The sequence below is a fragment of the Hevea brasiliensis genome, chromosome 13 (assembly GCF_030052815.1).
Source record: "Hevea brasiliensis isolate MT/VB/25A 57/8 chromosome 13, ASM3005281v1, whole genome shotgun sequence".
NCBI lineage: Eukaryota > Viridiplantae > Streptophyta > Magnoliopsida > Malpighiales > Euphorbiaceae > Hevea > Hevea brasiliensis.
Window position 1 is genome coordinate 88515466 of NC_079505.1, and position 11715 is coordinate 88527180.

General features: G+C 37.5%; 1 protein-coding gene across 1 annotated transcript; it reads right to left on the reverse strand.

Annotated features, from left to right (window-relative positions):
- Window positions 1–2425: 2425 nt before the first annotated feature.
- Window positions 2426–4899, reverse strand: LOC110646864 (probable protein phosphatase 2C 8). Its single transcript, XM_021800442.2, has 3 exons — window positions 3851–4899; window positions 3162–3267; window positions 2426–3044 (listed from the first exon to the last, which is right to left on the reverse strand). Exons 1-3 carry the CDS (start codon window positions 4541–4543, stop codon window positions 2737–2739), a joined length of 1107 nt encoding a protein of 368 aa, XP_021656134.2. The 5' UTR covers window positions 4544–4899; the 3' UTR covers window positions 2426–2736.
- Between the last annotated feature and the right edge of the window lie 6816 nt (window positions 4900–11715).

Genomic DNA, 11715 nt, shown 5'->3' on the forward strand with positions numbered 1-11715 from the left:
ATTTGAGTTTTACTTATTGCATACTTAAACTAATTTGGTAACTTGAGGAATACCATAATTCTTTAAATTCATTACTCTTAAAAACAAATTTACATAAATTAAAAAATTTGAGTTACACGCGCTATAATGTCAAAAATGTAAACTGATGTGGCAAAAAAAAAAAGAAAAAAAACGAAAAGATAATACCGAAAATAAAATTTCTATTTCTTCCTTTGTCCATTTTAGGATCAGTCATCGCCGGCCTTCTGGTAAACACAAGTGAGGCCACATTTATAGATTCACTATAAAAGTATTGACCCCACACTCAGCATTCAGACACTCTTTCTCCTTCCTCAACTTTTGCACTTTACTACCATGATCAACCTTGTAAAATTGAAGGATGGAGAGCTTGACCTTCTTCTTCTTGTGATTGATCTTCTTAGGCTTGGTGTAGGTCTTCTTCTTCCTCTTATTGACTCCATCCCTTAAGCGCAGCATCATATGGAGAGTCGAATCCTTCAAACAAGTGCCAACATACGTAGCAGACAAGAGAGACTCTATGTATTGTAAGATGACATCATTGTCTTCTACAGGGGGCTTGGCCTATGCTTGAACTGTCATTTTAGTTCTATTTTGCAAACTTTTGAGGATCATTAATTTCTCAATTAAGAGTTTGATAGATTCATGTGAAACAAATTTAATTAGACAACTTCCTTAATAATTATCAATAACTGTGTTTTTCTTTAAAAATGAAAAGAAAAAAGAAACAAGAGATTGCCCTGGCCTTGCTGATACATTATAAAATGAACAGACCTCTAAATAAAGGTCACGTGTACTATGTATAAGAAGCCGGACGGAGCTGTGACGTGAGGAGGTCATGAGCAATCGGCATTCATCCCTTGCTAAGGGGTAGTCTACTCTGAATACAGATAGGTGAGGTTGTATCATGCATGATCATAAAGAGTAAGAGGGGCCTGATGTCCTTTGACCTTGGGATCCGACCTACAGTACAGTCGCCCCAAGCCTGATGTCATCCTTCAACCCCGAGTTAACTGAGGACCCCTACCTCGGCTTTATGTTAATGATGACTGGATAGACCGAAGAATGGCGGTAATCGCGTGCTCTATTCCTAAGAACATAGTATTAGTGCGTACCGATACTTTACATAAATAAGTTATTATGAGATGTTCCCAATGTAAAGTACCCAAAACAATAAAAGACCTAACTAGTCCAAATGTGACATTCCACAAAAACCAAAGGACTCGTTAGATATAGCTCGTGGGAATATAGGTTCATAACCGACATAATATCTGAGTTAGCTTATATCTCTTACCGACCAATTCGAGTTAGAATACCTTGCTCCTGTAGGTCGACCTACTCACTTGCCCCAAATAATCAGGTCGGATGGACTACTTAGTCATCAACTGTTGTTGTCAGTTTATGTATGTCGGGGTTATTATTACTCCAAAGACAGTTTGCTTATTATTAAGAAGGAACTTTTCGCATGATGTTGGTTTCCAGGGCTTACTTTAGCAGTTTAGCATCGAAGAGGATGTTGGTGATGGAACCAGCGACCATGGTGGTATAGAAAGGGAAGCTCCTGTAGTAAACGAACATTGCCACTTGGATCATTAATAAAGCATAATGTATTCTCATTTAGAATTATAGAGGCATGAAATCACCATTTTAAGACAAAGGGGAGGATTCTTCTCATTAATGGAGAGATATTCAACAAATAGTAGAGGAGGAGAAGGAGGGGAGTCATCTTAGAGGAGCAAGTCGATGGTGAGTCCAGTGTTTGTAAGATCATCAGTGGCAACATTCTCGTCGAGTAAGCTAAGGTGTGGGAATCTGGAGGGGCTACTATCATTGGAGAAATTGAATAGAAGGTGCACAAAAGACAAAAGATATGGTAGATGAGTGAAAGTTAATATTTTCTTTAATTTAATAATAACATAATAATATTAAATTAAAATAAATTACAAATCAACAATTTTTATAAGATTCGCTCAATTTTCCGCACATGTATTTACATAATTTATTAATTACTACGATTTTAGCTAGTTAAAGTGCTCAGTAGGCTAAAAAATCAATTTAAATATTTATCAGGCAAATCCCAAATATTATGAGTATTTAATGATGTATTTAACTAACAATAATTTCATATAATAATATCTTTAATTTTTTTATCAGTAAATACATACATATTTAATATTTAGAGATAAAAATTAATTTTTTAGTAAAATCATCATAAATTTATTAAGACCTTCTATTTCATATAACCATTACACACACTCTCTTTACAACTGACGTAGAATCCTTGAAGATCACCCCTGAACATGCTCACTCGACACGGAAAAAAAAAATATCCTCAGTTGATGATGAACCGTATGCATAGAATCTTTGGGGGAAAAAAAACCCTTTTAATGCGAGCAAGAAATACTAATAAAAATAACAAAGCATATTAATTAATCAAATTATATCGAAATTAATAAACGAACAATTATCCAGTAAAAATGGTTGAAAATATGTAAGAGAGCGGGGAAAAAACCACAAGTACGTACATATCTTAACCAAAGGCCATAACCTTGTTATGACCCTCGTAGAAGTAGGATACGAAGAACTGAAAAGAATTTCTACAATTCAACCATTTACACGAAGTCATGAATCATGACTACACCCAAATCATCAATTTTTCACTTCCAAGATCATGATGGTAAGTTTCAAGACTTGCTAATGGTACCAGAGATGAGGTATCTAATAAGAAATACCAAGTTTATTCAGCTCAACCACTACCACACTAATGTTATCTTTGCTACCCCGAGCAATTGCTAGCTCCACTAGCACTGCTGCTGCCTCAGCTGCACGACCTTCACTCAAGACTTCTTGGTATTTCCTTCTCATCCGCCCTCTTAAACATCTCCTCACAATCTGGCATGCAACTTCGTTGGAAATGACATCCCACAACCCATCACTGGCTAATATCAAGAATTCATCATTTTTAGTTCGTTTATTCACGGTGACTTCAGGTTTGCATATTATAAACGGTTTAAGATACCGATCACCTGCACCAAGAAATTTATAAACTTTACAATAAGGAGATTCATTGATCATTATCATCTTAATTTAGAACCGTGAAACCATCGTTCAACTAATGATGTTAATAAAACTTTCTTCCATACCTATAGATCTGGAAGTAGCAAGAACTCCTAGAACACGGTGTCCGTTCCAGTTGATAATTCTTCCTCCAGCAGCTTCAACTCTCTCCAATTCATCGGGTCTGTCAGGCTTTGAACAAAAGGGGCATCAACATATTGATTTAATTAAATACAATAAAGCGAGTGAAATGACTGATTTCTGTCCAAACAAGTAGTCAATCTCTCGCATGATGACAAGATTTTGTTCAAATGAACATTAATGTAATACAAGAAATGAGGATGAAATGCGCTTGTTTAGGTTAATTGGTACTAAGAAGACTTCTTAATATTGTTCTTTCTGATTTGATGTATACTTCTGATCCAAGTTAATGAAATTATCTTCATTTTCCTTTAAAAAAAAAAAAAAAAACAGAAAATAGCTATTTTTGCATTTATTGTATGGTTAGATATCAAAAACAATAACTCAGAGTAAACATTTATTCTTCAATATATATTAAAAAAATTAATGAATTTATAGAATTATATTCTCCAAACGCTCATTACATACTTGTGAATTGTCATATATTTGTGTGGGATGCTCTAGCACGAGATTGATAAAACTACAATATAATTAGAATTAATCGTAGCATTTCTCTAAGAAAAGAGATTCCATTCAATTTCATCCAAACACAAAAATAACAAAGAAGTACAGAACGTGCGATACCAAGCATTACCTTATGATCAACGGACAATGGCACAGCTACACCAGCCCTACAAAGCACAGCTCTGGAATCCCCACAATTGGCCACAACCACCTCATCTTTGCCGACCACCGCCACCACAGCCGTGGACCCCATCATCTTATCTTTCTCTACTTCCTCATCCATCCTCCGAAAACACCCTTCCATCACCTTGTCCCACTCTATTCCCATTCCTGCTCTACCCTCCACTATCTCCTCCTCAAGCACTCTGTGCAACCTCTCCCTGCACGCCTCCGACACGCGAGCCCCACCGTGGCCATCATAAACACCAAAAAAGTCGTACTTTTCGCCTCCTTTGCACGTAAAACCTAATTCTACTCTCACTGCATCCTCCATCTCTCTCCTCCTCCCTATCACCGAAACGGATCCATATGATACACGCTTAAAACCCTGCAAATCGTCGCTTTTCTTGAATTCATTTTCTTCGAAACTAGATATAACGACTTCGTTTTTAGAGGGAGCGTTATCTGACGAGGATGTTAATGATAACGATATCTCCGCCGAACAATCACTCGCTTTTGTTTCGTGAACAGAGTCGGTAGATTCTGTCTTCTGATCGCCGGGGATAGTGACATACGTCTTCGTTTTACATGTGTACTTGAGCCGCCGGATTTTTAACCTTCTCCGGCGAGAATTGATGGTCTTGATGACGGTGAGTTGATTCATTCCACCGAATAGGCCGTCAGTCGCCAGAGAGCACAAAACAAAAGTTGAAAAAAATCTGGGTATCTACTTGTTCATCTGCATGTAGAAATCATAAGAAAAAAGACAGAAGGTGGGAAGTAGAAAGCGAAAGGCAATAGCGAATAGCTGTCGATATAAATAGAAAAGATTAAAACGCATTGAATAGTTGCCGTTGGATATTTTTGGTCCATTTGGTCAGTGCCACACGGGTCTCTATTCGCCGCTGGCTTCGATTTTTGAAGTGAGACGTGGACGGCACAGATACTTTGAAGAGAATGGGGAGCATGGATCTGTCAGTTCGTGATTTAGTTTGGTGGAAATGTGGGCCCAACTGCGCAACTCTACAAGTTATTACGTGGCGTCTCGTGCTGTTAAAGTCTTCCTGCTCCTTTGTTTATGGCTTTTAAAAGTATTTCTATCTGACAAGGAAATTATTTTTTGACTTTGACAGGTTTTGAGGACACGTGTTCGAAGATTTCTAATCGCGTGTCCGACTTGGACCTCGCACCATGTGTCGATCACTGATTTTGTCTTCTAGGTTGGGTCCCGCCAATGTGGTATATATTGGTATTTGGTTTACTAATACATCTCATTATTATGTCCACCGAAAAAAAAAAAATCTCCATTATTGTTATGATTATTATTATTATTTTGAGAATAATATATTAAATTATTTTATTTTAATGGTGAAGGAACAAAAATATCAGGAGCTTCGATTGGGTAGCCGCGGCAAAAGCTGACCGACAGACTTATTGGATGTAAGAAACTTTTGTTTCGTAAGCATTTTTATCGTGTTAGATTAAACCAACGTTTTTAAATATATATATATATATATATATATATATATATATATATGTATATATATATTTAAATTAAAAAATATATTTAAAAAAATATTTTTTTAAATAATAGATGAAATAATCTCTTTAACAAATTGATGCTCACCAAGCAAGCGATTAGGAAATCATTTTCATATTTTCATTACTTTTTTTTATAATATTAAGAAAATTCTGTGAATTTCGCGGGAATGTGATTAAAGGATACACAAATAATTGTTTGATGCACAACACGTGTTAAATTATCTTTCTTGCAAGGGTGATTGATAACATATGCACAGTGTCTGCAGAATAAATGCATGCCAAACAATTCAAGTGACATCAATAAGATAGGTGACTTCCAATACGAACCATGGAGAGAGAAAGGAACAAAGGAAGAAGAGCAGAGAGAAGGAGAAATTAAGAAGAAAGGAGAGAAGCAGCCCCTGGCAAATTCATTTCGTTTTCGCAAGCTCTTCCTAGCTAAAAGCTTCCAGGATGTTGCGCCTTCTACTACCATACAATGAAGACAACAAAGCTATAGGATATAATGAAGATGCGCTGTTGCAGCACGCAATTTCACCAAAAGTTTCAAATAATTATATACACTAGCTAGAATGAGAATCTAGCACGTCATGCTAATGGAAAAACAACGTCCAAATGCTGCCATTTATGTAAGAAAGTTACAAGGAAAGTAGCAAAATGGGATTCTTCTAATTATAATTTTTGAGACCTTTTTGAGAATCCAATAAATCCTTAAAAAAATGCTATAAGAAACGAACGGAACACTCCAACAGACAACTCTCATATACACAACACATCTCCTTCGAGTAGAACTCCCCATATTTATAAAAGAAACTAGCAACACTTATTAGAAGAACCTGGAGATTGTGTGCAATATGGATATTATATCATGGAGCAATAGGATGGTTTTTCCTGATTTGGGACTTCTCCTAAAACTCAGAAATGTGACTTCATGCTTGTAAAATATCTCCAACAGAACCATCACGTAACACAACTTGATTGTGTTCGTTGTGAAATAGCTTCCGTAAGTACACGGGTCATAGTAGTATAGTTTTAAAAATAATATCATTCCCACAGAAAATTTTGCTTAAATTGAAAATAAAATGATAAGCTAATTAGAATGGTAAAATTTAAAGATATATAAAAAAATGAAATTTAAAATTTAAAATTGGTATTTGAAGAATTTAAGCTAAATCAAACAATTAACTAAATTAATCAAATTAGATTACCAAAATTGAAATTGCTAATTATGAAATTAGGAGGAATTAAATATAAATTCAATAAAAATTAAAATGATTCTAGAGATAGGGTTTCCAATATTTTTTGCATGTGGTTTATCCTCAATTTAGCCAAACACATGAGAATTACAATTTTGAGGGAAATAAATTCTTAGTTCTTTGAAACATTTTTCAAGCATTTCAAAGTTGGTATTCATCAAATCAAACCTTATTTTCATGGTATTTTAAATCTAACAAAAACCCAATTAAAGCTGTAATTGATTTTTGAAGGTCCCCTTAATCCTCTTAGCTTATCTCTAACACTAAGAAAACTAAGTTTGTTCCAAGATTATCTATCTCAAACATTCACTTTTCTGTCCATCTGTCAAGGATTAAAACTTAACGTAATGAGGGCCTATTCATCAAGCAAGGCAACAAGCTCACAAACAATAAATCAAAATGCAGCGAATCTCATTTAAATGACTAAATAAGTTCAAAAATCACAGTACAAAGCAATATTTACAAACTCATCTCTAGAATCTCAAAGATCTACTCACAAATCATGGTTGTAAGACAAACCCAAGTATAGAAATGAAGAAATAATGAAAATCTATGCTAAGGAACAGGAAAACCCAGTAAAATGATGAAGAATCTACTGCTGGAGAGTTGCAGAAAATGTCTTCTGCTGCTGCTGCAAAATGATCTCCCATTCTCCTCTTGCTCTCTCTCTCTCACTTGCAAAATCTCCTTCTTTTCTCCTTGTGGAAAGAAAGATAAAAAGAAGCTTTTACATGGTTCAGATGTCTGCCCTAAAATGGGTAAAAAGACAAAAGATTCTAGAGAAAGTGATGTATTAAATCAGAGGGACGAAAGTACCATATCAGCCATTTTCATTAAAATGACACAAGCTGAATTGGTTGTGTCGCTCTTTGTGTCGCAGGTTGTGAAATCTGCTGTCTGAGAAAAACTTCATGTCTGACAATCGACACAACCTGTGGCATAAGCTGTGTCGCAAGTTGTGCAACTTTCGGTCTCTTTAATTCAACTTCAAAATTTTACAATTTTACTCTAATTTCTTCCAAATGGCTGCTCTGATCAAAATATACCAAAATTCTCCAAATTTAACCTACAAAACAAATAAATTCCAAAAATTAAACTAAGAAGTGTAAAAAGGCAAAATTGACTAAATATATGCTAATATCTATAGTAATAGCTTTGAACAAGGATAAATTATGTGCAAAAATTATACTTAAATGATGATATAAAATGCATGCATTAAATTCCCCCATACTCAAACTCTTACTTGTCCTCAAGCAAAATTTTATTAAAACTCATTTGGAAGAGAATAGAATCAGTCTTTGAAAACACAAAAATCATTAATCCAAACCACCAACTTACCCATAGCCACCAACATTCCAAATTCCCACCAGCAAAGCACAAAGAATGAAGCAATCACTCTCAACAATTACATAATAGCTAAGAATTAACCAAGCAACCCAAGCAACAAATATCAACCAGCTATAAGAGTCAATTGTGCCTAAACAAACCTAATGTGATTATGTGCCTAAACAAATATCAACCAGCTTGTCAATGTACTTATGTGATTAATGAAGTCGTCAAGGGCGGCCAGGAGGATTATTATTGTGGTTAACATGCTTTTCTTCTTCGCAGGTCGTCTATTAATGTTTGTATAATTTTGTTAACTTCTAGAATTTTCGCATGTGTTAGAAATATTTATTTGATTGGGTCTGCAACATAATTGTCATGTTGGACCTGTAAACTTATTAAATGCATGTATGGTTGGATTGGATGAGAGAGCCGAGCTCCCATTTTTTTTTATGACATTTAATTATGTGGAGGGTGAGCTAAGCTCCCCAGTTTATTATATATGGTGTTTACAAGTCGGGCGAGTAAAAAAACTCCCTGTTAAATGATCCATTTTATGGTCGGACTCTGTCCGGTTGAATTCTTGAAATTAGGCCCAAATGGGCCTTAGAGTTGGGTTAAGAAATAGTTAGGCTTACTACGGGCCTCGGGAGCTTTAGGCTGGCTCAGGTCCTAGTGCCAGTCTGGTCCATAAGTTGGGTCGTGACAAATGTAGTATCAAAGCTTAGGCTCCAGATTCATAGGGAAAAATTGTCTAAAGTATTGGAAAGAGTCTAATATGAGTCACATGCGGAAAATAGGGTCCACATTCGTCTTGCATTGTCATCTTTGTTTCTAATTTCTGCCTTAAATAATTGTGTGTAAATATGAGTCTATAGAGTTGTGTAACATGCCATTTTGAAATTTTGTGGGCTAATGCTGTTGAATTTCAGGAAAATGCGTAGAAGCAGGAGAGCTGCCACTGCACCAGAACCATATGTGCCTGATGAGGTGTCAGCACAGGATGAGGAGCCTGCCCCGAGGAGGCAGAGTAGGAGGCCTAGAGTTGCTCAAGTAAAAGAGCAGCTGCCACCAGTTCAGGATCAGTCTTTTATGGCACAGGGTCCCATAGATCCAATGGCAGCTACTCTAGCTGGTTTGTAGAGAACTATCGATATGATGGCATAGTATATGGTCCACCCTCCCCAACAGCAGCAGTCCACCACACCAAGGGGAGAACCTTATAAACAGATAACTAATTTCAAGAAATTGGTGCCTGGTACTTATGATGTATCAGACGATGCCTATCGATTTTTGGATTCCTGCAAACAGGCAGGGATGGAATTGTAGTTGACTGATAGGAGGCTCATAGAGTGTGTGCAGCATGTCATAGGGCCTATGCCTAGACAATGGATGAATGACTACATATTATCTCGAATGAAAGGTTTGTCATGGACCTAGTTTGTGAAACTGTTTATCAATAGGTTTGTGCCAGAAAGTTTCAGAGATCAAAAGCAGTGGGCCTTTGAGGCCTTAAGGCAGAATGGCAGGTCTGTAGATGAATATACTACAGAATTTCTAGAATTGAGAAGATATGCCCCTACAGCAGTGGCTACAGAAAGTATGAAGGTAAAAAGGTTCCTAAAGGGGCTGGACAGGAGGTATGCAAACTTGGCCATGATATCTGATCAGTCTTTTGATGTAGTAGTTGATCGAGCCTGATAGATTGAGATTAGCTATACTGGAGATGACAGTGGAAGGGCAAAGAAAAATAGAGCAGAGGGTTTTTCAGGTGTTCCCCATATGGATACTACGGATAGCGGAGGCCAAAGTCATTACAGAGGAAGAAGTAGGAACAAGAAGAGTGGTTTTAGACACAAATCTCGAGGATTCAGACCAGGGTACGGATTCAGCAGTGGTCACATTTCGGGGTACAGCAGTTCTGGGTCTGGTTCAGGATCCTCCTTTGCACCTTGCGCACAGTGTGAAAGAAGACATTCAGGACCTTGTATGATGGGTTCATAAGTATGTTTCAGGTGTGGCTAGCTGGGTTACTTTGCTAGGGAATGCCCCATGTTCAGCGAGCCACAGATGGGGTCACAGGGTTCTGTTGCAAATGTTTCTCGTCAGTTTTATCCTGGTGCTTCTAGCATGGCAGGCAGTCAGTTCAGTGGCCAACAAGGTCGAGGACAAGGAAACATGGATTTGGAGGTAGATGAGGAGGTAGAAGTCAATATCAAGGTTCTGCAACGCAGGGTAGGGGTTAAGCTTGGGTTTTCACCCTGACCCACCAGGATGCTCAGGCTTCCAATGCAGTTGTGACAGGTATTCTTCTAGTCTGTTTCTATGAGGCTCGTGTTTTGATAGATCTGAGTGCCACGCACTCCTTTGTCTCCCTAGTGTTTGCCATGAGATTGGGTAAAAATCCTACAACTTTAGAATGCCCTTTGTCTGTATCTACCCCACTTAGTGACAACATAGATGTAGATATGATTTTTTCGGGTAGCCCAGTAGTAGTGGATGGAAGAATCCTCCCAGCAGACTTGGTTCCTCTACCAGTAATGGATTTCGATGTAATTTTGGGAATGGATTGGTTGGCAACTCATTATGCCACTTTAGACTGCAGGAACAAAAAGGTGTATTTTCACATACCTGGTGTAGAAGAGTTTAGCTTTGATGTTGACCGGAGCGTGGCTCCATATAATTTAGTGTCAGCAATTAGTGCTAGAAAAATATTGAGGCGTGGATGTCAAGGGTATTTGGCATTGGTGAGAGATACATCTGTAGAAGGTGTCAACATGGAAAATGTTCCTGTTGTCAGAGAATTCATGGATGTCTTCCCTGAGGAGCTTTCAGGGTTGCCACCAGGAAGGGAAATAGAGTTATGCATTGATGTTGTTCAGGGTACAAACCCCATATCAATGCCGCCTGACAGGATGGCACTAGCAGAATTGAAAGAGTTGAAGGAGCAACTATAGGACCTTTTGGACCAGGGTTTCATACGTCTAAGCACTTCACCCTGGGGCGCTCCTGTTCTATTCGTGAGAAAGAAAGATGGGTCCTTGAGGTTGTGTATTGATTATAGACAGCTGAATAAGGTGACTGTGAAGAACAAGTATCCACTTCCTCGGATCGATGATCTGTTTAATCAGCTCCAAGGGGCTATATTCTTTTCCAAGATAGACCTACGATCAGACTACCATCAGTTGAGAATCAGGAATGAGGATGTGTCCAAAATAGTATACAAGATAAGATATGGTCATTATGAGTTCTTGGTAATGTCTTTTGGACTCACTAATACACCAGCAGCCTTCATGGACTTGATGAACAGGGTGTTTAGGCCATTCCTGGACCGTTTTATCATCATATTCATATATGATATTTTGGTATACTCTCAGACCGAGGAAGAACACGTGCGGCATTTGAGGATAGTGTTTCAGACTTTAAGGGAGCACCAGCTGTATGCCAAATTTTCAAAATGTGAATTTTGGCTAGAAAGCATCTCATTCTTGGGACACGTGGTTTCTAGTGAAGGCATTCAAGTGGATCCCAAGAAAATTGAGGCTGTAACTGATTGGCTTAGGCCTACAACAATCACTGAGGTGCAAAGTTTTCTGAGCCTAGCTGGCTACTATAGGCGTTTTGTGTAGGATTTTTCCAGGAAAGCAGCTCTCCTAATTAAGTTAACTTGGAAGAATGTTCCATTCTTTTGGACAGGTGATTGTGAGGAGAG

Bases quoted from the DNA above. Each gene is read 5' to 3' on its own strand.
- LOC110646864 (XM_021800442.2), bottom strand. From the start codon at position 4,543: ATGAATCAACTCACCGTCATCAAGACCATCAATTCTCGCCGGAGAAGG. The intron at 3,268-3,850 runs GTAATGCTTGGT...TTTTGTTCAAAG, and splicing joins CATTGTCCGTTGATCATAAG to CCTGACAGACCCGATGAATT. The intron at 3,045-3,161 runs GTATGGAAGAAA...TTCTTGGTGCAG, and splicing joins TGCTACTTCCAGATCTATAG to GTGATCGGTATCTTAAACCG.